General features: G+C 41.3%; 1 protein-coding gene across 8 annotated transcripts in view; it reads left to right on the forward strand.

Annotated features, from left to right (window-relative positions):
- The window catches only part of KMT2A (lysine methyltransferase 2A), an 87,250-nt gene that overhangs the window by 46,605 nt on the left and 15,021 nt on the right, over positions 1–25,624 (forward strand). For 3 of the 8 annotated variants that reach the window (XM_037882131.2, XM_037882126.2, XM_037882128.2), the window contains exons 11-29: positions 1,583–1,729; positions 2,007–2,102; positions 3,305–3,425; positions 4,630–4,743; positions 5,285–5,398; positions 5,517–5,701; positions 7,174–7,347; positions 8,225–8,335; positions 8,688–8,761; positions 9,201–9,394; positions 10,409–10,515; positions 11,220–11,357; positions 13,003–13,161; positions 13,468–13,585; positions 13,683–13,761; positions 14,045–14,205; positions 15,970–16,158; positions 17,535–21,843; positions 24,273–24,350. In XM_037882131.2, coding sequence (XP_037738059.1) covers positions 1,583–1,729; positions 2,007–2,102; positions 3,305–3,425; positions 4,630–4,743; positions 5,285–5,398; positions 5,517–5,701; positions 7,174–7,347; positions 8,225–8,335; positions 8,688–8,761; positions 9,201–9,394; positions 10,409–10,515; positions 11,220–11,357; positions 13,003–13,161; positions 13,468–13,585; positions 13,683–13,761; positions 14,045–14,205; positions 15,970–16,158; positions 17,535–21,843; positions 24,273–24,350 — 6,668 coding nt within the window. The remainder of the gene's footprint in view (positions 1–1,582; positions 1,730–2,006; positions 2,103–3,304; positions 3,426–4,629; positions 4,744–5,284; positions 5,399–5,516; positions 5,702–7,173; positions 7,348–8,224; positions 8,336–8,687; positions 8,762–9,200; positions 9,395–10,408; positions 10,516–11,219; positions 11,358–13,002; positions 13,162–13,467; positions 13,586–13,682; positions 13,762–14,044; positions 14,206–15,969; positions 16,159–17,534; positions 21,844–24,272; positions 24,351–25,624) is intronic. The other 5 variants (XM_043534037.1, XM_037882127.2, XM_037882130.2 and 2 more) reach the window with 5 other exon arrangements.

Below are 25,624 nucleotides of genomic sequence, written 5' to 3' on the forward strand. Positions count from 1 at the left end.
AACACAGAATACAAAGTGTACAGTGCTCACTTTATATTTATTTTCGATTACAAGTATTTTCACTGTAAAAAAAAAATAGTATTTTTCAGTTCACCTCATACAAGTACTGTAGTGCAATCTCTTCATCATGAAAGTTGAACTTACAAATGTAGAATTAAAACTGTTTTATTTTTGAATGCAGTTTTTTTTCTGCAATGTAAAATTTTAGAGCCTGCAAATCCACGCAGTCCTACTTCTTGTTCAGCCAATTGCTCAGACAAACAAGTTAGTTTACATTTGCAGGAGATAATGCTACCTGCTTCCTGTTTACAATGTCATCTGAAAGTGAGAACAAGCGTTCAGATGGCACTCTTGTAGCTGGCGTTGCAAGATATTTACGTGCCAGATGTGCTAAAGATTCATATGTCCCTTCATGCTTCAACCACCATTCCAGAGGACATCTGTCCATGCTGATCATATGTTCTGCTTGATAACAATTCAAAGCAGTGTGGACCGACGCATGTTCATTTTCATTATTTGAGTCAGATGCCACCAGCAGAAGGTTGATTTTCTTTTTTGCTGGTTTGGGTTCTGTAGTTTCCGCATTGGAGTGTTGCTCTTTTCAGACTTTTGAAAGCATGCTCCACCCCTCGTCCCTCTCAGATTTTGGAAGGCACTTCAGATTCTTAAACCTTGGGTCGAGTGCTGTAGCTATCTTTAGAAATCTCACTTTGGTACCTTCTTTGCCTTTTGTCAAATCTGCAGTGAAAGTGTTCTTAAAATGAACATGTGCTGGGTCATCATTTGAGACTGCTGTAACATGAAATATACGCAGAAGCGGGTAAAACAGAGCAGGTGACATACAATTCTCCCCCAAGGAGTTCAGTCACAAATTTAATTAATGCATTATTTTTTTAACGAGTATCATCAGCACGGAAACATGTCCTCTGGAATGGTGGCCAAAGCATGAAGGGGCATACGAATGTTTAGCATATCTGGCACGTAAATACCTTGCAATGCCAGCTACAAAAGTGCCTTGCAAATGCCTATTCTCCATTTTCTGGTGACACTGTAAATAAGAAGAGGGTAGCATTATCTCCTGCAAATGTAAACAACCTTATTTGTATTAGTGATTGGCTGAACAAGAAGTAGGACTGAGTGGACTTGTAGGCTCTGAAGTTTTTAACAAAAAAAAAAAATAAAAATCTACATTTGTAAGTTGCAGTTTCCTGACAAAGAAATTGCACTACAGTACTTGTATGAGGTGAATTGAAAAATACTATTTCTTTTTATACAAATATTTATAATAAAAAATATACACTTTGATTTCAGTTACAACACAGAATACAATATATATGAAAATATAGAAAAACATCCAAAATATTTAATAAATTTCAATTGGTATTCTGTTTAACAGTGCGATTACAACTGCGACATGGGTGCTTAAAGTGGTTTATGTGTGTGAATTCCAGTGTAAAATATTTGAATGCAAATACTTGTTCTGTGAATTCTAAACCAGAATTAGAAACAGAATAGGGAGCAGTTGGGTTTGGTTGAGAAGTCAACAAAGCGTTTGACATGCTGTTGTTTTTCCCCCTTGTAGTTTGTGTATTGTCAGGTCTGTTGTGAGCCTTTCCACAAGTTCTGTTTAGAAGAGAGTGAGCGCCCTCTGGAGGACCAGTTGGAAAACTGGTGCTGTCGTCGTTGCAAGTTCTGTCATGTATGTGGGAGACAGCACCAGGCCACAAAGGTACTAAGAATAACAAATGCGACCATTTTGAGAGTGCTGTTTTCTTGTTCCATCAGTTCACTACTTCCAGGAACTCTGTTTAGCTTAATTTATCTAAATCATTTAGCATAGGACTGGATGTTTTGTGGGCTTAGTATTGGGATAAAGAACCTTTCAGTGCATGTGATAGTGTAGTATTGTCATTCTGGTAAATTCAGATTGACTAACTTACATATGACCTATTCCTGGAACACTGAATATTGAATGTAGTGTAAAATGGATTTTTGCATTTCTGTAGCAGTTGTTGGAGTGTAATAAGTGCCGAAACAGCTATCACCCTGAGTGCCTGGGACCAAACTACCCAACAAAACCCACCAAGAAAAAGAAAGTTTGGGTGAGTTTGCTGTGCTTGACTTATGTTCCTTAGGAACTACCAGCCAAAGCTCAAGCTATTCAATCTGCAGATCTTTTATACATGACAGGGTTTCTTACACTATGACAGAATTACAAATTCTATGTATATCCTATTAAAGGATGCTTACTGTTTTATAAGGTAAATTTGGAAAAAGTTTTATTATTAAAGGCTGGCTTTTGAATGCTCTCATGGTGAATGAACTCTCTAGCACTGTGTGAATGAAGAAGGGCAGGGATACAAGAGGAGACACACAAAGAAAAGGAGGACTTGTGGCACCTTAGAGACTAACCAATTTATATGAGCATAAGCTTTTGTGAGCTACAGCTCACTTCATCGGATGCATTCAGTGGAAAATACAGTGGGGAGATTTATATACACAGAGAACATGAAACAATGGGTGTTACCATACGCACTGTAACGAGAGTGATCAGGTAAGGTGAGCTATTACCACCAGGAGAGCGGGGAGGAAAAAACCTTTTGTAGGAGACACCTGTCTTTTAGCCTTATTATGAATCCTCCTGAGCAAACTGAGTGCACAGGGGCCAGGGAATTCCCTTATATTAGTAAGTAAACACATACGTTTCCATTCTGACGTTACTGTCAGTGGACACTAGTATGGTGACGGGTGTGAATGGGATTAATGTGCTAGACTGTTTCTTTTATTTCAGGTTGTTAGCTCTTTGGGGAAGGGACTGTATTCCTCTGTACAGGGGCTAGCACATTTTGGATACTACTGTAATGTAAATAAAAGTGTTTTATGCTGCTGTACCTATGGCTTTGTCAACTTTCTACATTAGCCCCTCATCTAAAACAAGAGGTTGTACAGAATGTCTTAAGAATTTTGTACTTGCCAAAACCATGGGTTTTTTTTTTCAAATTAAAGAGAGCTTTGAGAGTAATTGTACCACAATTTCTAATGGCAAAAATGCTAGACTGAAGCATATTTTCTGTTGCATGGTCAGCATTTTACCATAAGGAGGGAAGTATCTTCTCTGCTACTGAAGTTGTCTGAAGTGAGGGAAATGCCTAGCCATCGAACATGGACCCAAAGATGCATATATATGGGATTTTATACACACACACCTCCCTGTTAAATAATAAAAATTGTGAAATGGATCTTTAGAACAGTCAAAAGATAGCAAAGATGCTGACTCCTGTCAAATCTGTGTCCCCTCTTACAGATCTGTACCAAATGTGTTCGCTGCAAGAGCTGTGGTTCAACAACTCCAGGCAAAGGATGGGATGCACAGTGGTCTCATGACTTCTCACTGTGTCATGATTGTGCCAAACTCTTTGCTAAAGGTACAGAACAGCTGAGGTTGCAACATTGTTTACGGTGAATGTAGTTTGAAGCTATTCTTAAGGAGATCACAACCATTGTAAGGAAATGTTATCACAAAATGAAGTGATGGCCTATGAGGCAGTTGAGCAGTGTTGCTGATTCCAAGCTATAGTGCCACTCCAGTGTCATGGCCAAGAATCAGTGAAATCATAAACTATGGAAGCTTTTGGTATGTGAAATCAGGGAAAGTAGGGTTGTTTTTTACAGTGGTTAACAAAGAAAAGTCAACACTGCCTCTTAGTGACAGAGTTTGGGACTTCCACGTAATAAGCACTATAAATTGTTGCAAGGTTTATTTCGGAACTGTTGTCTAAACTAAAGATCCTAATAGGAGTGGAGAAGAGGGTACAAATAAATCAGGCCATGACCCTATGTACAGCACTGCGTAGGTGCAGCTATACTGGTACAGCTGTGCCAGGGCAACGCATGTGGTGAAGATGCTCTATGCTGACGGGAGAGAGCTCTCCCATTGTCATAAAAAAAAACTACCTCCACGAGCGGCATAAGCTATGTCAGCAGGAGATGCTCTCCTGCCAGCATAGTGCTGTGCACATGAGTGCTTATGCTGGTGTAATTTATGTCGCTCATGGGGATGTCATATTCACACCTCGGAGCGACATAAGTTTTGCTGGCATGGGCTGCAGTGTAGACATAGCCTAAAAAACAAATACTTTGGTTTAGGTGACTTCCTCCTCCTCCTCAGTCTCCCATGTCAGTTCAGGATCTGAATCTAAGCGGTGTGGATGATACGGGGAGGGGTAAATGACTAGACCCTGGTGGGAAATTGAGTTTATCCCACTTTCCAGATTAGCAGGATAGGTTTTTCTGTTTTATTTTGCCTGTAGAAGTATATCTTTTTCTCGTTCTCACTTTTCCCTACAAAGCTATCTGGTCATTCTTTTATTTTGTTACAAGTCTTGCAATAAAGGTAAAAATGAAGTGCCTCCTTATAGTGGAATTGTAAGACCCACATGGATTGTAGTTTATTTTTGTAGGCATTCTTATTTTTTCTGTGTGTTGTAAGGGTAGAAGTAGCAGCAGTTTGCATTTGGGCGGGAGGTTTCAGTGGGTTTGCTTCTCAGCAATATAGTAAGTAGCCAGCCAGCCTTTGTGATGTGTATGCAGTAGCTGGAATGATGATTGAAGGTCCTGGCTTATTTACAGGAAACTTCTGCCCACTCTGTGACAAGTGCTATGATGACGATGACTATGAGAGTAAGATGATGCAGTGTGGGAAGTGTGATCGCTGGGTCCACTCCAAATGTGAAAATCTTTCAGGTGAGGCAAACTGTCTTCACTACTCAGCAGGCTTCCCTTGGTCCCTGGGCCAGTAATATGGATATATGGAAACTTTTAATGCATGGGTGTTGCCACTAGACTAAAGGGATCAAATTTTAGACGTTTGTCACTACTGGAGTGTCTGTTGAATTAAGCCACTGTGTCTTGTGGGCAGTATTTTAAGAAAAATACTGATCTTCCTACAGTTGAACCCAGGTTTGATACTGACAGTTTTCCGCAAATTTTGATATCCTGCTTCACAAGCTACCTAACGTATTAGCACCATAGCTGAGTTTCACAGTTACCCTCTATGCAAAGATCATAGAATATTAGGGTTGGTAGAGACCTCAGAAGGTCATCTAGTAGTCCAACTCCCTGCTCCAAGCAGGACCAACCCCAACTAAATCATTCCCAGCCAGGCCTTTGTCAAGCCGGGCCTTAAAAACCTCTAAGGATGGAGATTCCACCACCTCCCTAGGTAACCCATTCCAATGCTTCACCACCCTCCTAGTGAAATAGTTTTTCCTAATGTCCAACCTAGACCTCCCCCACTGCAACTTGAGACCATTGCTTCTTGTTCTGTCATCTGCTACCACTGAGAACAGCCTAGCTCCATTGATTGTTGATGGGAAAGACTGGGGTATGTCTAGACAAAGTAAGTGTGGTATATAGAGTGGGTCCTTTATTTATATATATATTTTTTGGCCTCTCCCTTTACCCCTCCTCTAGTTAAGCAGCTCGGGTTATGTTTGTTATATTTTTTTTGTCTCCAGATGAGATGTATGAAATCCTCTCTAACCTTCCTGAGAGTGTGGCATACACCTGCATTAACTGCACAGAGCAGCACCCTGCTGAATGGCGGCTGGCACTGGAAAAGGAGCTGCAAGTTTCTTTGAAGCAGGTTTTAACAGCCTTGTTAAATTCCAGGACTACCAGTCACTTACTTCGTTACAGACAGGTGGGTTCACCTCTGTGTGGAGCACAATTTTATGAGTTGCCCATCTTTGGATTGGGTTCTACTGTTGCTACCTGTCTTCTTTTGGGAAGTTGATTCATTATACTTGATAAACCACAGTATATGTAATAACGTTTTTATTTTATATGGTAATCTACTAGGTAGACATGAAGGATATGTAATCTTTAAATTAGTGTAGGACAAGTGGTGTTTTAGGGAGAGGGGGAATTTGGGACTTCAACAGCAACAATGCCTCTCACTGAGGGTGGAGACTTTATGCTTGTAAGAAGTTGTCAGACTTGGGGAAATGAATTTGTGTTCCCACCGCTGATCACTGCCCTTTGCATGTGAACAAGCTGCTGCTTGCGCCCATGCTAGGAAGTGTAATAAATTGTAAAAATGCTTGCAGACATGCAGGAGAATTGCCCCTGTGTAGTTCACAAAGCTAGCTTTTATGAATTGGGGCTTGTTGTTGCTTAAATTCAGCAGTGAAATATTGGAATGTATTCATTTAAGCTCTGCTGCTGAATGATTTTGCTTTCCTGTCCAGACATCATCATGTGTGCGTGTTTTTTTGCCACAGTTCTGGGATAGTTTCCCTTTTGTGCACATTACAGTTGAACTGCAATAATGGGATAATAAAATATCAAAACTTCCCACATATGCTTATCATTTCCTGGTGAAGTGACACTGTGGAACTACATTATAGGGCAGTGGGAGTTTAGGTCTCTTGTTTTGTATTCCCTACTCTGCCACTGTGCAACCCTTCTCCACTCTGCCTCATTTTATCCTTCTGTAAAATGGAGTATGTTTATTTACCACACAGGATGACGATAGGCTTAATTAATGTTTATAAATCACTTTGAGGAACAGCACTGTACAAGTACAAAGTATTATGTGAAGGCAGTGGTGTTCCGCAGGCATGTATTTGTGTGGCTGCATTTCTGAATGGTCTGAAAATTGGTCCAAAACTTTGGCAGCTTGCCAGAAAGTTATTTTGTACAGCACAATAGGCGAGCATGTTATTTTGGATAAAAATGATAGGTTAATGCCTTAAGAAGGAGTCTAAATTAGACACAAAACAGAAAGAGATAATAAACAGGAGGGTGTGAGCGAGGGGCAAGAATAAAGATTGACCGTGAAATAGCAAAGGGAATTATTATTGTAGATTGCACAACATTTTAGTTCTTCGGTGAATTGTTTTATAGAATTTGGTGACCATGTCTGAATGAGGAGTAAGCGTAGAAGTCAGCAGAAGGAATCAGTTTAAAAAGAGAGACATTTTCCCCATTTATTTTTTTGAGGGGGACTCAGAGCTTTGTCCATTTGAGCCTACTGTTCTTACTACTAACATGTGATTGTTTTGTCACCCTATCTTTATTTCTGCAAGAAAAAGTTAGTGTGTTTAAGTGTGACTAACACTCAATATAACACTGAATATAGAATGTTTGACCTTTTCCTTTTAATGTTAACAGGCAGCCAAGCCACCTGATTTAAATCCTGAGACAGAAGAGAGTATCCCATCCAGAAGTTCTCCTGAAGGTCCAGATCCTCCTGTTCTAACAGAGGTCAGCAAGCAGGAGGAGCAGCAGCCTCTGGACCTGGAAGGAGTGAAAAGAAAAATGGATCAAGGAGGTTACACTTCCGTGGTATGTCAAAGTTAGGGGGTAACATCTCCTTCTTGTTACAATTGCTCAGTTATAATAAATACCCTTTTCTGGTGACTGTAACACCATCTGTTGTGAAGTAGCTCATAGAATGCCTAAGTCATATCTTTATTGAACAAGGGAACTTTAAAAAATATTAAATAATATTAAAGGGAAGCCTTTAAAATATTAAATTTACACCATTTTGTTACATGTTCTTTTACACTGAGAAGGCATTTGGTTACAATTGTTACAGTTGCTGGTGGAAAAATCTATATCCAAGAAAACAGGAGAGGATACCTTTGTGTGTTACTTCTAACTAAATATATGTAGTCCAGTGACTTCATTGATTTTGCTTTCACCTGAGTTCTCTGGAAATTAATTATTCATATTTGGAAGGAAGAAAGTCTTGGGAGCACTATATGTACAAATGCTAATGTAACTGAATCAGCTTGCTCTTAGGGAACCAGCATTGAATAATGTGATAATCTTACCAATTTTATTTTTTTCAGAAGCTTTTTCATTTTAAGATAGTCTTGCCTTTGAATGTATGTTCTATTTCCACTGCAACCACATGCTGTGTGTCTTTAAAATAACCGCAAAACTTGACGAAGACACTGTATAAAACACTTTTTGATTTTGCTTCTCTCGGTGTTGGGTGAGGGAAAATCAAGTAAATGTTCCACATCACTTAGAAGCAACCTCACCAGTCAATTCGCAAATCAGTGTGCGACTTGAGGTGTAAAGGGGGCAGGATCTGACCTTTTGAGGAGCAGCATCCCATTCAGTGCGGGCTTACCGTGTGGACTAAGGATTTGGAGATGTCGCAGGTGTGCAGAAGAGGGTAACATGCTGATATGAACTGTGTGTTTTCTTGTAGTTGGAATTTAGTGACGATATTGTGAAGATTATTCAAGCAGCCATTAATTCAGATGGAGGGCAGCCAGAAGTTAAAAAAGCTAATAGCATGGTCAAGTCCTTCTTTATTCGGGTGAGGAATATAGTTTATTTTTAAATGCTGCTTTCTATGTAATGACCTGTTTTTAAAAATAAAAAATAAAAAAAAATAATTGTCCATTGATTCCCAAACTTCCAGATTAGCTGTTTGTGCTGCCACTGGAATTCAAAGAGTTCATCACATTCTGTATACTTAGCTTCTTTCGGGTTAAGCTATTGGTTGGCTGCCCTTGGGAAATAAGTGGTACCTTGGCAGAGTTCTCAACTTTAATGAAGTCTTCTTGACTGACCTGAGATCTGCACATTTGCTGTGGATCTTGGATGAATTTCTTGGATCTTTTCATTAATATTTTCTTATATTCTAATCTAGCATTTTTTTATTTCAGCAAATGGAGCGTGTTTTTCCATGGTTCAGTGTAAAAAAATCCAGGTTTTGGGAGCCAAATAAAGTAACAAGCAAGTAAGTAACTGTTCTGCATCCAGGATCAGCACCCTGCAGTTTGTCAGCTGTCAAAGCAAAAAAGAACAAAACATGCTGTTACTTAGCAGTAAAAAAACAATCAAATTCCCAGCTGGGTTTATTGGATGCATTTTGTGCTTCTGAAACTGAGAGACTAAAAGCATGCTATAGAGCCTGGTTTAGTGTGTGCTGATGTGGTGTGAGCTGCCCTCTGTCTAGCATAGCCTTCATTCTGTGTTTATATCATCCCTGAAGGAAACAGACGACAGCAACACAAATGTTGAAATGTAACTGATTGGTAGTAGTGATTAGTTGAGAGCATATACAGATGTTAAGTATTGAAGGGAACTGTAACTGGATACAGACTATAGGTTGTTTACAGTGTCCAGGTCACTCGGTAGAGCCAGGTCTGACAGTTGACTCCTCTTTACGTTTTCAGCAGTGGAATGTTGCCGAATGCAGTGCTGCCCCCTTCACTTGACCATAATTATGCTCAGTGGCAGGAGCGTGAAGAGAATAACCACACTGAACAGCCCCCTTTGATGAAGAAAATCATTCCAGCTCCAAAACCCAAAGGGCCTGGAGAACCAGATTCACCAACACCGCTGCATCCGCCGACACCACCTATCTCTAGTAAGAAACCAGATCCCTGGACAGGTGGCCCCAACCCTGATGTGCCCATCCTTCTTCAAAATCTTGGGAGCCAAGGGGTAGACTGCATTAGCTCCACGTAGGGACTTGTACATGTTCATTCTTTTAGAGAACTCTTGGGTGTATTTGAACAATCTGTGAATGGTTTCATGATCTCTTGCAAGTTCAAACCTTATCAAGCAATCAGCATATTTGCTGTTTTGCCAGAGCTGATTGAGGCACATCCAGGATCCTGGCAGCTCCACTCAAATAAACTGGGCACACGGGCCGACTGTAGGGAGAGGAGAAGAGGGCAGCAGGACATAGGCAGTTGGGGTGGGAGGCAGGGAGGAGAGTGGCAGGGACATGATACAGAAGGCAACCTGAAGTTGCAGAGCAGTGCCAAAGGCAGAAGAAGAGTGGCTCCATTAAAGACACCAGGAGCTGCAAGGATAGACACCACAAGCAAGATCAAAGGAGGCTCCAGTTGGTAATGGGAGCAGCCCTATAGCATGGTACTGTTGCACAGGAAGCCTCAGCCCTTGGGGTGGTGGCTGTCTTTTCTTCATCTTCTTTTCTCTCCCTGCCCACGAGGAGGACTAGGGGACTGGGTGTGAGACCTGACATTCTACTGGTCCCTCTACCTGCCTCTTCTGGGCCAGGAAGAGACAAATACATAGAAGTGCCTGGCCTGAAAGGAGGCTGTGAAGGAACACCTTAAAATAACTTAACCTGAACAGTTGTCTGGGATTCCTCTGCTGAGCCATGGCCACTATCATTTTCATTTCTCCCCAGAAAGTGGCCATGTAGCCCCTGAAGTCTGCCTTACTGACCCTGCTCTTTGGTTTAAAACACTCAGGCTAGTAATGAACGCTGCATATGCTGCTATTTGACTCTTCTACATTTGTGCACTTAAAACTCTTAAACTGACAAGTTTTCTAAATAAGTATTTCCCTCCCCCACTCTCTCTTTAAGAACCAGTTGCCAAGAATAAACATTTTTTCTTTTTGCTGTAAGGCTCTGATAGAAGCCGGGAGGATAGCCCTGAACTTAATCCACCTCCTGATGTAGAAGACAACAGGCAGTGTGCACTCTGTCTGAAATATGGCGATGATAGTGCTAACGTAAGTACCTGCACAGCTTTCTCTCTATAATAGTGACAGACTATGACAATGGATGTACTTTTGAGCTGCCACTGATAACAGGATAGATGCTTACTGATTTCTCTGTTCATAGTTTAATATTGAAGTAGTATTGCTTGCCTTTTTCTTTAAGCCTGGTTTGTTCTGATGAAGAGTGGTTTGGTTTTCATTCCAGATTTTAATTTTTTTTTTTTTTTTTTTTTTGGCATTTTAAGAGTCACCCTTTTGATATGAGTTCACCAAATAATGCATGGAGGGAAATTATGAGCTGCACTCATTTCCGATGATATTTCTGATTCTGGGACACAGAAAGAAAACCTGTAGATATAAAAGTTTAATTTTTCAGCTTCCAATACCACATTGAGAACTATGGAGCATGTAACAGGTTAAAATTGGAGCTTTAACTACTATTTAGGCTGTCCTTTTTTTAAATTGAGATTACTGCTAATTTGCTAAACTTCCTTTTTGGGTGGATTGAAATCCAGTACAAGTGGAAATCTGCTGGGATCCTTTGTGCATTGCTGTACCTTAGGATAGTGGTTTTCAACCTTCGTTGAAATGTCTAAGATTTTGAAAGGAGTGCACACCTCCCGTCAAAATTTTTAGGGGTCTGCAAATGAAAAAAGATTGAAAATCACTGTCCTAAGGAATCTTTGAAAAACTACTTATTACATGTTTTTCTTTAGGATGCTGGACGTCTCCTGTACATTGGCCAGAACGAATGGACACATGTAAACTGTGCTTTATGGTCAGCAGAAGTGTTTGAGGATGATGATGGGTCTCTGAAAAATGTACACATGGCTGTGATCAGAGGGAAGCAGTTGGTGAGTTGGCTTGGTTAGGGTTGAGACTGGAGTCCATCTAAAGAATTCTTGTGGGGTTTTTCCCTCCTCTCCCTTCCTATTATTAATCTGATTTCTGATTTTAAGTTTTATCACTGTCTGTTACGAATTACACCTTTCCTTAACACTGTCTGTAACATAAAGTATGTTCCCCAGCTAGTCCTTAGGCTGGCTGGCATTTGAAAGCCTACTTTTCCTCCTGATGCAGTGTGAGCTCCTGTTGTGGAAAAATGTTGGAGACCAAAGGGTTAATTTGCTTGTAATAGGAGGGCAACACTTTATGGACTCAGAATTTTACAGGGGAATCTCCCATGAACAAATTCTTTGTGAGTTCAGCACTTTAGAACCATGGCTTTCATTTTAAAATAAATAGCAGCAACGAGGGACGTCAATTGCACGGCTAAATGTTGCACTAAAACATGAAATATATAACTACGTGCTATATATCAGGGGTTCTGAAACTTTATTGCACTGCAACTCCCTTCTGACAACAAACATTACTACATGACCGCAGAAATGGGGATTGAAGCCTGACCCCAGCCAAGCCCCAATGCTCCAGGCGGAGGGGCCAAAGCTTGACCCCCACAACCTGGGCTTGGGCTTCAGCCACAGGGCTTGGGCTTGAGCCCCAGGCCCCAGCAAGTCTAACACCAGCCCTGGCAACCCATTTAAAATGGGTTTGCAACCTGACCCACAGTTTGAGAACTGCGGCTATATATAGTTAGGACTTTCTGGTTCATCTCTGTCTCCATTTGCCTTGATTCTAGTGAGGCTTGGGTAAGAGAAAAATGCTATTCCTAGATCAAAATTCCAGGATAACTGGGCTGAAGAGTGTTAGTTCAAAATAAGTTTTTGACTAAGCCAAAATGGCTGCTTGCCATTTGAGGATGTTCATAAAATCCAGTGTAGGTTGGTTACTTTTTAGAGATCTCACTTACAGAGAGAGCCATCATAATAAACTCTGCAAAAGGTTTTTCTAAATTCTGACCAGACTTGGAAAATGGAGTAACCTTCTTATTGTGACACAGTGGCTGCTTTCTTTCTAGAAGAAAGGAAATGGGGCTGAAGGCGATTGCATAAATCAAATTGAAGTAATTGGCCAAATCTTGGTATTGCATCATTTCCCCCTAAACAATGGTTTTCATATTAAAGCTTCAAAAATAGTGATAAATTGTGCTTGTATTTTGGTCAGCAGCAAGCCCCACAGGAGGGAGTAGTTGCCATTTCTAGGTCAGGGGTGCACATGAACAACTTAGTTGTGCAGGCTTCATTCAAGAATACCTGTGTGGTTCTTGTCCTGAAGGGTAAGCAAGATAGCGTCTCTGTGGATTTTGAGGGACCCAGAGTTTAGGTGGAAATTAATATGTTCTTCAGGGAATTTTCTTCTCTCTCCCCTGCAAACACAACACCCCCACCCGCCTGCACGTGTGCGCTCTGTCTCCTGTGGATGGGTTTTTGGGTGTGAGCCTATGCAAAATAACTCATTGTATAATTTTTGACTTTCATTAACACACGCTCATTCAAAGTCTAAACCCCTTTTTCGGTCTGTGAAAGAAACAAGTGATAGCGACGTGATGATTTGTTCAGAAATGCGTCTTTGTCTTTGTTCCACGCTTCGGCTTTGTAGAGATGCGAGTTCTGCCAAAAGTCGGGCGCCACAGTAGGCTGCTGCCTCACTTCCTGCACGAGCAACTATCACTTCATGTGCTCCCGAGCCAAGAACTGTGTCTTTCTGGACGATAAGAAAGTGTACTGCCAGCGGCATCGCGACTTGATCAGAGGAGAGGTGAGATCACACGCTCGCGCCCCTTTTGGTCCAAGGCTTGGGAGCGCTAGCAATCAGCATTTTTATTTCTTAAAAGGTTTAAGTGAATGTGTCCTTCATGAGAGTAAGGACCTGACACACGAGTGGGGAAGAGAGGTTAGTGATGTGACTAAGAGCTCTGAACAGGTGGGGCAAGTGCTGTATACATCTCCACACAGCTCCATCTGAGAGACCAAATCAAGTATCCATTGAGCGAGACTGTGTGAAACATGCATAATGTTTCCTTTAAAATTAATATGTTGCTCGGGGGGGGGTTTCTTGCTCTAGGTGGTACCGGAGAATGGGTTTGAAGTTCTTAGAAGAGTTTTTGTGGACTTTGAAGGGATCAGTTTGAGAAGAAAATTTCTTAGTGGCCTGGAGCCAGAAAACATCCACATGATGATTGGTAAGGCTTGTGTCTCTTGGCATTTGTTCTGTCTTTTGGTGCTGGAATCTGATCTCCTCTCTCTTCTAGAACTCTTCTTGTTCTCTTTCTGGTTTAGGTTCAATGACTATAGACTGCTTGGGAATTCTGAATGATCTGTCAGACTGTGAAGACAAGCTGTTCCCCATTGGTTATCAGTAAGTACAAACTGTTTCATCATTGAGTAGATCTTACTGTACTTCTTATCAGTAAGGGCTAGATCCATAGGTCTTTATTCAGGGAAATTTCCATTGAAGCTTATGGTAGCTTGCTTAAGCAAAAACTGCTCAAGAACCTTGGGGTTTGGCTGGAATGACTCCAAATAGTACAGGAAGCATATAGCCTCCAGAGTTTTGAGAAGATGAAAACTGAAGACAGGAATGTGGAGGTCTCTCTCTACATTAGTGACAATATTTATTTTATTTTCTAAATATTTTCCAGGTGTTCCAGGGTGTACTGGAGCACAACAGATGCTCGGAAGCGCTGTGTGTATACTTGTAAGATCATGGAATGTCGACCTCCTGTCATAGAGCCAGATATCAATAGCACTGTAGAGCATGATGAGAACAGGACGATTGCTCATAGTCCAGCACCCCCAACAGGCAAGTTTCTTAAGATACTTTTCTAGTGGCAAATCCTCTGTATATTTTTTTTTTTCTTCAACCGCATGGCTCATGATTTTTAGTAAGCAGGTGAGGGATATTCCAAAAAGTGAATTTTTTGTCCTGTGCGTTCTTGGACATAGAACTTGACATAGAATGCACTCTGTGCTGCAGAAGTGTGCTCCAGTATCTTATGATTTTATTTTAAAAAATTGTTTCTCGGACTCATGGTTGCATAGGTAATCTTGGAAACGTGAACCCAAGCTGATGCAGCATTGCCTTCCAGTCTTCAGATAGCCTGAAACAATAGCTCTGAGAGTTGTGAACTGACCCATTTGTCACAGGGGCGTTAACTCTGAAACCGAAATTATGCTTTAAATGTCAATATTGGTAAATATTTCACTGCTGTTAGTTTTAGCAAAATCAGCTAACTGCTATGCCTGTTCCATAATTCCAGACTGCTTCCTACTCTTCCACAGATGCTGACAGCCTCAGTTACCTCCTTCCAAGCTGTCAAAACCTCCAGCTTCACTTCCAGACAACTTCTACAATGCAGTTATGCGTTGTCAGTACAAAAACCTGCAGTATATTAAAAACATACACAAAAGGGCGTCTGTCTTATTATTTTAGGCACCTCTGACAAAAATAAAAAACAACCTGAAACAGCTAAATGCACCAACAATCTCCAATAAAATTCCTCTCCTCTTCAAGCCGTACATCCCCAAAAGCCTGAGTATTCAGATAAGCCTTGTATTGCACCTTGAAGATCAGCTGAACCTAGTTGTTCTGACCTAGAGTGAGGATAGCTCCCAAAGCAATGAACCGCTCTGAAATGTTCTATCACCTTGGGGCTCCAGTTGAAGTCTCTCTTAATCACAGCTGTGGCAATATTGCAGAAGAAGAGACTGTTTTTCAGGTAGGCAGGTCCTAGGCCATTTAGATCAAAAACAAATTATATACATCCTTCATTTAAATACAGTTGCCACAGACTTTCAAGTTTTCTGCCCCCAGACTGCTGCAACAGAATCCTTTGAGCCTTGCTGTGGAATTGAAATCAATCTTGCTGAAGAGTACATGGGGACTTTGACTGTAGTGCAAGTCTATGGACAGAAGGGGAGAGTAAGGGTTTGTCTACACACTGTGGCAGTGTGCACTAGACTGGTGTAAATTGCAGGATGATCCAAAGCATTGCTCTCTAACTGCCCTGTGTAGACACAGCTAATGCTTTCCAAAAGGTTCCTAGTGCATGTTAGTACTGTTTCAGAAAGAACTACGTCAGCGGGCACTGGATACCTTTTAGAGTATGTCAGTAGGGTCTACATGGGGCAGTTGGGGCACACCAGAATATATACCCCTCTGGTACGCATTGCTTCACTGAATACCTAAGTAGGTGGTTAGAGCCAAGGCTTGGGAGTCAGGAGGCTTTCTTATTACTATGGTGGCAAAGGTGTTCCTGGGTCTTTATTGACATGTAAAAAAACAAGGTCGTTGCCCCAGGACAAAGTATTAGTGAAGCTGCCACATGGGTGGGTCATAAATTAGTTTTACGTTGTGTGTTTTTTGTCGTAAGTGTTTCAGCTGAAAAAACGTATTTAGGAGAGAGAAATTAGACTATTACTTCCTGAGGATCTAATACAAGATGTCAGTGGTTTTATGTTTTGTTTAAAAAATGTATCTTGACTTCTCTGAGTGAAACTTGACAGCAACAGATGCTCCAGGGTTTTAGTTCATAATGTCTGAATTTTTATTACTCTTACTCTGCAGCAGAAACTCTATCCAAAGAGAGTCGAAATACACCAGAAATGGTGAACCCTCCATCTCCAGATCGTCCCCTGCATTCTCAGACCTCCAGTTCCTGTTACTATCCTCTGATCTCAAAAGGTCCCAGGGTCAGGACACCAATCTATCCCCTAACACAGCGGTCTCCCGGGTCTAGGCCTTTGCCCTCTGCAGGTATTGTGCTGCTTTTCTTTTGTTGTTTGTTTGTCTGTCTCATGCTTTGTTTCTCAGAAGTTCTGCTCACTTTAAATGCTCAGTTTGCTTGTTGTGGAGATGATAGTGCAAAATGGGACATGAGGGAAGAAGAGAGATTCTGGGGGATGTGCAGGAGAGATTATTTTTCAAGGACTGCATACTCAAAACAAAATTTGCCCAGGAAAAGGCTCTAGAATTGTAATAGCTCTCACCAGGGATCATAGTTTTGGCTTATTAAGGTCCCAAAAACTTTAAATGGCACTTTTAGCGAGACTCAGAATTGCAATGTCTTGGATGATCTACTATTTTTGTGTGGTGACCATGTGTTCTTTAGATTCTACAAATGCTTTTTACAGTGGAAAGCATAGCTGCCTCTGTGGCAGGAATCTTTCTGACATTCTTAGCCCGGTTTAGATGAATTCCAAACAGATCTATTCAAGAAGAATATACTCTAAAAAGAGATCAAATATTGAGTCACAACATTTTATTTATTTATTTATTTATTTATTTATTAAACTAAAACATTCAGAGAAGTCTACATAAAGCAGAATGTTTAGAAATCTTAGAGGAGGGAATGTTGCCTAGTGATTTTGGAGCAGGAGATTGGAACTCGGAACTCAGAACTCTCCAAGATTTTATTCTGAGTTTTGCCACCAAGACCAAGTCACTTCACCATTTCTTCGTGCCTCGGTCTTTCTCTTCTCTAAAATGGTTAGAATGTTTTCCTTTACAAAGTTGAGGACTAAAGTTTATAAAAAGCTTTGAAATCCTTTGGATGAAAGATCTATAAAAGTGTAGTTTTAGTCAAAAAGAGGGGGCATGCTTACTGAATTCTTTCCAAAGTGTTTTGAAAACCTACATTAAGCATCAGTTCAAATTTAGTTTTAAAGACAAAATAGTAATCCTCTTCAGTTATCCTGAAGCTAGTATTCTCTGACATGCTATTAACATGTAATGTTGCCAGCAGTGAGGGGTAGCAGGTAAAATAACACTTCTGAGTTATTTTGGAGTCATTTGTTTAACTTTTGTGGTGTCTTTGTAAATCAGAAGTAGTTCTTGAATTCCAGACTCGAAATTGTATAGCATCGAACCCTATAGGGTATAATTCAGAAATTATCAACATTAGCTTCAAAAGATGCATAGCTGACAATATTGGATGTTTACAAAGAGTCTGGTTTTTGGGGAATACATATCTTCAGCCTTATTTTTTATTTGAGAGTATTTCTAAAATATGTTTTGTTTGTTGAATTTCTTAGGTATGTGCATCGTTTGTATAATCAAATTGCATGTATGTGTTGGCTATGTGATACCTATATTGTTTCACTGTATTTTTTTTCCCTGCTTGTCCTCTTCAGGAAGTCCTACGCCAATGACCCATGAAATAGTAACAGTGGGAGACCCTTTATTATCATCTGGACTTAGAAGCATTGGCTCTAGGAGACAGAGTACCTCCTCTTTGTCACAACAGCAGTCAAAACTCCGAATGGTTTTTCCCACCAGAGTTGGGAACACTTACTCCAGACACACTGTGCCTGGAGTATCTAGTATCGGATCCTCATCAGAACATGAATCAAGCGCAAAAAATATAGACAGCTTCAAAGGGTCAGTGAATTTAAGCACTTCAAGTGCGTTAGCTCAAAATAGCCCTAACTCTTCAAGCTCTCCAAGAATGGTAGCTACAAGTGGAAGTAAAACTTGTCATTTGGGTGGATCTCAGTCTTTAGAAATAAAACACTCTACCAGTTCAGAGTTGATTTCCAAAAGCACATCTTCAAAGGGAGAGAAGACAAAATTGTCGAGTTCAAAGGACTCAGATTCTTCAGCTCATAGCTTTGCTTCACCTGGGAATACTAAAACGTCCACCCAAGTGCTTAGTACATCAGGCATAGAATTAAACATTAATAAAAAGGGAACTTTTCAAGAACCTTCTTCTGCAACACTTTCTTCCAAAGATACAATGCCCTTTCCATCTTTTCATCAGAGAGGCCCAAGGAAAGATAGAGACCTACATATGGACCTCATACAACCAGAAAAAATCTCTTCTGTTGAAGACATAGATGGAAAGAACTTAAAGCCTGCTGGAATAAGTAGCAGGTCTTCTGCATCAAGTGAGCATGTGGTTTCCGCTTGCAGAGACAGACGACAGAAAGGAAAAAAGTTAACAAAAGACACTTTCAAAGAGAAACATTCTGTAAAAACTTTTACAGACTCAAGTCAAGTGACAGCCAGTGATGAAGGAAGCACAAAACCAGAATTTATCAATCAGGTTTTGGCAACTGAACAGATTAGTCAGAGGTTGTGTAGTAATGTTTCTGCTGAGAAAACTGGGGATAAGTCTCCACCTGCACAAGGGGCATCTAAAGCTCCATTGGTGCAAGTTGAAGTGGCCTCCAAGGAAGTGCAGGCTCCTAGAAAACGCACAGTTAAAGTAACCCTGACTCCTCTCAAGATGGAAAGTGAAAGCCAATCTAAAAATGCACAGAAAGAAAGTGATGCCGAATCGCAGAGTAAGGGTGCAGAACCAACTGCTTTGACAGAGCTGTCTTCAACTTCTGGAAGCCAAGGAGATGTTCAGGGAAGTCCAAGTGATACTCCTACCCAGGAATCTCAAAATAATTCTTATCCGAATCTGCCCGTTGAAGACAGAAACTTGATGCTTCAGGATGGAACTAAAGCTCAGGAAGATGGTTCCTACAAGCGGAGATATCCCCGGCGAAGTGCTCGGGCAAGATCTAACATGTTCTTTGGATTAACTCCTTTGTATGGTGTGAGATCTTATGGAGAGGAAGACATTCCATTCTACAGCAACTCAACTGGGAAGAAGCGAGGAAAGAGGTCTGCAGAAGGACAAGTAGATGGTGCAGATGACTTAAGTACTTCTGATGAAGATGATTTGTACTACTACAATTTCACTAGGACAGTGGTTTCCTCAAGTGCAGAAGAGAGGCTTGGATCCCATAATTTATTCAAGGAGGAGGAGCAGTGCAATCTTCCAAAAATCTCCCAGCTAGATGGTGTGGATGATGGAACAGAAAGTGATACAAGTGTTACAGCAACAACAAGAAAAGTAAATCAGGTAACCAAAAGAAGTGGCAAAGAAAATGGGACTGAAAACTTAAAACTTGATCGAGCTGAAGAAGCTGGAGAGAAAGTACAGGTCACCAAGAGCTCTACTGGCCATAAAGCTGACCCAAAGATTGATAATTGCCATGCGGTAAGCAGGGTTAAAACACAGGGTCAGGATTCCTTGGAAGCTCAGCTAAGTTCCTTGGACACAGGCCGTAGAGGTCATGCTAGCACACCCTCAGATAAGAACTTATTGGATACTTTTAACACAGAACTGCTAAAATCAGACTCTGACAATAACAATAGCGATGACTGTGGAAACATTCTCCCTTCGGACATCATGGACTTTGTACTAAAGAATACACCATCGATGCAGGCTTTAGGAGAAAGCCCGGAGTCATCTTCATCTGAACTTCTAACACTGGGGGAAGGGCTAGGTCTTGATAGTAATCGTGGCAAGGACATGGGTTTGTTTGAAGTGTTTTCTCAACAGCTGCCAACTGCTGAACCAGTGGATAGTAGTGTTTCTTCCTCTATATCAGCAGAGGAGCAGTTTGAGCTGCCTTTAGAACTTCCATCAGATCTCTCCGTTCTAACTACTCGTAGTCCTACTGTGCCCAGCCAAAACCGCAACAGGCTTGCTGTAATTTCAGAGTCTGCACTCTCATCTTCGGGAGAGAGGTCTATACTGGCTTTACCTTCCACAGAATCTGGAGAGAAGAGAGTTACAGTTACAGAAAAATCTGCCTCTGGTGAAGGGGATGCAACTCTTCTAAGCCCAGGGGTAGACCCAAGCCCTGAAGGACATATGACTCCTGATCATTTCATCCAAGGTCACATAGATGCAGAGCACATAGCCAGCCCACCTTGCGCCCCAGTAGAGCAAGGACATGGCAGCAACCAGGATTTAACTAGGAACAGCGGTACTCCTGGACTCCAAGTGCCAGTATCTCCTACTGTTCCTCTTCAAAACCAAAAATACGTTCCAAACTCCACTGACAGTCCTGGTCCATCTCAGATTTCTAATGCTGCAGTACAGACAACCCCACCCCACCTAAAACCAGCCACTGAAAAACTTCTGGTAGTCAATCAAAATATGCAGCCTCTGTATGTCCTCCAGACTCTTCCCAATGGTGTTACACAAAAAATACAGCTGACTCCTTCTGGTAGTTCCACACAGAGCGTAATGGAGACCAATACTTCAGTGCTAGGGCCCATGGGAAGTGCACTTACATTGACTACGGAATTAAATCCAAGCCTGCCATCATCTCAGTCTTTATTCCCCCCTACTAGCAAAGGACTGCTGCCTATGTCCCATCACCAGCATTTGCATACCTTTCCCACAGCTACTCAGAGTGGTTTCCCACCAAATATTGGCAGTCCTGCATCAGGTCTCCTTATTGGTGTACAGCCACCTCCTGATCCTCAGCTTTTAGTGTCTGAAGCAAGCCAGAGGACAGACCTTGGCACTACAGTTACCACCCCGACCTCTGGCCTTGGGAAGAAAAGGCCAATATCCCGACTGCAGTCCCGAAAGAATAAAAAGCTAGCTCCATCTGGAACCCCTTCTGCCATAGCGCCTTCTGAGATGGTTTCCAACATGACTTTGATTAATTTTGCTCCCTCCCAACTTTCCAACAGCCCATTAGATTTGGGGACCCTTGGAAATTCAACACCCCATAGAACTGTTCCCAATATTATTAAAAGGTCTAAGTCTGGAGTCATGTATTTTGAGCAAGCGTCTTTGCTGCCCCAAGGTGTGGGAGCAGCCCCTGCTGCGGCAGTTGGCACTTCATCCAGCATTATTGGACCAGATGCCGGCCACCTCACGACAGGGCCAGTGCCGGGACTAGCATCAAATTCATCAGTGCTGAATGTTGTGTCCATGCAGGCCACAGCAGCACCTAGCACTGGTGGGTCAGTACCTGGCCATGTTTTGGGACAGGGTTCTGTAACATTAACTAGCCCTGGATTGTTGGGAGACCTTGGCTCAATAAGCAATCTTTTGATCAAAGCCAGTCAGCAAAGTCTTGGTCTTCAGGAACAGCACATGACTTTGCCACCAGGTTCTGGGATGTTTTCACAACTGGGGACGTCGCAAACTCCAGCTACAGCAGCAATGACAGCTGCATCAAGCATATGTGTATTGCCTTCAGCACAGACTATGGGCATGACAGTTGCTCAATCATCCACTGACCCAGAAGGTCCTTATCAGCTTCAGCATATGACACAACTTTTAGCCATCAAAAATGCTTCTTCTCAGCTGGATCTTGCCACTGCTTCAGCACCTCAGTTGTCAAGCTTTCCACAGTTAGTGGACATTCCTAACAACACAGGACTCGAGCAAAGCAAGGTTTCCTCAACTGTAATGCATGCCAGTTCAGCTTCGCCTGGAGGCTCCCCGTCATCTGGCCAACAGTCTGCAAGTAGCTCAGTGCTTGGTCCCACAAAAATGAAGCCAAAAATTAAACGAATTCAACCGCCTTTAGACAAAGGGAATGGAAAGAAGCATAAAACTCCTCACATGTGGACCAGTCCCCCTGAAGTACACATTCCAGACAGAGGGGCCAATGCTGTATCCCAGGTCTCAACTGCAGGGTAAGAGAAACATGCGTTTGCTTTTGTGTATGCTTGAGGTTTTGTTACCGTGGTAAAAAATTGGCTCTTGTTGCACTGGTCCCCACATCAAATTTCCTTTTTATCTTCTCATAGTGAATCCTTTAGTAGTAAATTCTAGAGTAGCATTCACTGCCATCAGTGGACATCTGGACAGGGAAAGCAGATTTCTAAAGAAGTCAACACACAGTCTTTGCCTTAATTCATGGTGGACAGCCCTGACAGATTTTTGGTAACCATTTATTTGGGGGAGCAAAGTTGTTTGCGAACTTGCTACCTCTAGCTGTGCTATAATTTAGTTAGTGGTTCGCTATCATGTTGATAGGTGCTTTGGATCTATCGATATATACTTTTAATCTTAATATCTGGCAGCATTTGGCATGATTAGAACTTGGATTGGAACTTTGCAAGGAAAACATGGTGGTTATAGGAAATGGTGGTGGTCTGAGGAGGTTGCAGTCTTCCAAGCCAGTACCAGGAGACTGCTCTGGTATGTTCCTATGGAAGTACTATGCTGCTTGTGATACCAGCTTTTTAGGTAGAACTTAAAACTGAGCCGCTGACCAGTTGTCATTTGAAGATCCCATGGTACTTTTTGCAAGAGGAGAGTTAGTCCTAACATCCTAGCCAAATTTCTAATTGGATTATTACAGTCTGCCTTCCCACATTCCCCTGCTATTTCAAGTGGCAATGGGATTCTGCACACCCTGATTGTTGTGTGGTGTTGCTGTGTGCTGGAAAACAAGTGTCCTGTTTCACTTTTAGAAATGTCTATATTTTTGTGGCTGGTGAAGTGGTATCCCTACATATAGTTTGTAAATTGTTTTGAATTCATTCTGCTCTATATTTTGCCTTTCGTTTCTCTTCTTTCTTGAATGCCATGGTCCAATTTTAAAATGTCACGGGAGTAGAATACTCCCCATTAAATATTGTTAATAGTATGTTAATGCTGCTGAGATTTAATTATATGGTTAATTGTGTGTTAATGCTTCTAGAGCCTTGGACAGATGTCTTTTTAGTTGTTTAATTAATTAAAGGGTTAAAGCTGTATGCCAGTTAATGTCAGTAATCACACTGTATTTTCATCATGCAACTGAGTTTTCTCTCTTTCCTTTGGAAAGAGGAATCACAAGTTATAGGGAATGTTTATAGAATTTAAGGCCAAAGGATTAATTAGATAATTTAGTCAGATCATATATATTACAGGCCAAATAATTTCACCCCATTACTCCTGTACTGAGCCCAATAGCTTGTGTTTGACTAAAACATCTTCATTAAAAGCAATCAGTCTGCATTTGAAGAGAGTTTACCACTTTCCTTGGTGGCTTGTTTGATGGTTAAATGCCCCCACTTTTTAAATATTTGTTTTCTAACTTGAATTTGTCTGGTTTTAACTTCCAGCCAATGGTTCTTGGTCTTCAGGAACAGCACATGACTTAGCCACCAGGTTCTGGGATGTTTTCACAACTGCCAGTTAATGTCAGTTTATAGAATTTAAACCTATTTTAAAGAGCAGTTTAGTACTTGGTATATTCTCTCAGTGGAGGGACACTGTAATCAAGTCAACTCTCAATCTTCTTAGGTCCTTTCCAGTCCTATATTTATATAATTCTATGATTTGTTTTGATAAGCTAAACAGACTGAGCTCAAGTGTTTCACTGTATGGCAATTTCTTTCCAATCTTTGAATTGAAGTAGCATTTGTCTTGGTGATTTTACTTGAGGTGCAGATCTGTAGGAAGAAGGGAGAATAAGGACTGTGGACCTCGGTGCTGAATGTGACACTTAACGTTTTCGTTCAGAAAGTCCCCAAGTATCCTCTCTGTGTGACATTGCCAGCAGTCCATATGATAAGGGATTTGACCAAGGGCAACCCAGCAATCCACTGCAGTTCCTGGAGGTCAAGGGACCTGCCCAAGAGTTCTGGGCAGGTCCCTTGACCTTTAACTCCGGTTAGTTGGGTCAGATGACTCCGGTCAGATGACTCAGTTCTACAGTTCTTTGATGTTTTTAACTCAGTGCTGTAAGTCTGTTTTGAAAAGCAATTGATCCACAATCTTTTAGACATAATTGGTCTTCTATTTGTAAATATTTTAGGCTATTTTTTTTGCCAGCATACCATCCTTTATGGAGTGACCCGTGGTTTCATGCTTATGGTTATGCAAAAACATCCTTGTAAAGATCCTAGAGTACTCCATCCCTTTAAAGTGCAAGTCTTCAATCTGACCTAAAGCACTAGCAATTTGATCTACTTTCTGTCCTCTGGCTTCACAGTAGCATTTGTTCCTATTTTTGTAGTTTGCTGAAATGCTGAATCACTTATGGCAGGTCCTACTAGATCCATTATTTCTTGGTCACAGTAAATTCTTATTTGTATAGTCTTTTGAATTATCCCAAATCTTTCTGTTCCAGGACTCCTGCAGTGAAGGCAGACATTCAAGATACAAGTATAGATCAGCTACCACAAAAGCCATCTGGGCAGCCTGCAGGGTAAGTATTAAAACAAACCTTTCCCATTAGGTTTTGTTGGTTTATATTCAGTACGTTATAAACAAAATAAAACTCTGTTCTTCCTTCCTTGTATTTGTTGCTGCTCTTGTAAATTAAAATACCCCGGTAGCTTTCAGTCTGGAATGTATGTCACTTGTTAGCCACAATATTAAATCCTTGTTTAATCTAGTAGAACAAGATTCATTGTAATAACCTAATCAGAGCACATGTTAGTGATAAATGTCACAGAAATAAATGTAAATATATAAGAATATTTTCATTTTCAGTTGAAACCAGCTGATTTTTGAATACTTGATTCAGGAGTAAATGCTTAGAAATAGTTGCATACTTGTGGCTTTTAAATGTTGTTTGTAATTCTTTTTTTAGGGCTGGTAAAAACTACCAGATTAGCAACCCTACAGGTCAAAATCTGATATCCACAGAATGGATACAGTAGTGCAAGCTTTCCCCAGTTTTCTTCAGTTGATTGCTTTGCTTCATTATAGAGATGAGTTCAAGACTTTCATCCAGGGGCCAGTTTGTAATGGATTTTGTCAGGTGGACTGTTTCCCCTGGGGACTGACTACCTCTTTTTAAAAATCTACTCTCAGTTCTTTAGTGGAAAGGTTAGATAGTTGTCAGTGTCCTGGTTGTGATTGAGTCTTAAAGGAAGACACTTAAACTGCAATATTAAAGAACAATACTAATCTTCAAAAATAGATCTACTTAACTGGACACTGTCAAGTTGAAAACCACATTTCTGTCTGAAAACTTTGGGGCCTTCTTAATTGCTGCTGTTATTCCAGATTTAAATCAGCATAAGGGGTTGTCTTCACTAGCAAGTTAACGTGAGGTGTTCGTAATAACTCAAACCACTTATGCACACCCACCTACCCACAGAAACAGCCCCACCCACCTGTCACTCATGTGATGATCTGTGTGTGGTGTAGGCAGTAAAACAAGTTAGCTGTCATGACTTGGGGTAATGGGACAGACCTTGAGCTTCCCTCAAGAGCCACTAACTCCACCTGTCCATAACGTGGCCACAGGCCAGTGTCATAACACAACAGTTGAGGGCCTAGGGTTGCCAGGTGTCTGGTTTTCAACTGGAATGCCTGGTCGAAAAGGGACCCTGGTGGCTCAGGTCAGCAGTGCTGACCAGGCCATTAAAAGTCTGGTTGTCGGCGCAGGCAGGCTTCCTACCTGGCTCCGCATGACTCCTGGGAAGCTGCTGGCATCTCCTTCTGGGTCCTAGGTGGAGGGATGGCCACAGG

The sequence above is a fragment of the Chelonia mydas genome, chromosome 22, assembly GCF_015237465.2.
Source record: "Chelonia mydas isolate rCheMyd1 chromosome 22, rCheMyd1.pri.v2, whole genome shotgun sequence".
NCBI classification, from domain to species: Eukaryota; Metazoa; Chordata; order Testudines; family Cheloniidae; genus Chelonia; species Chelonia mydas.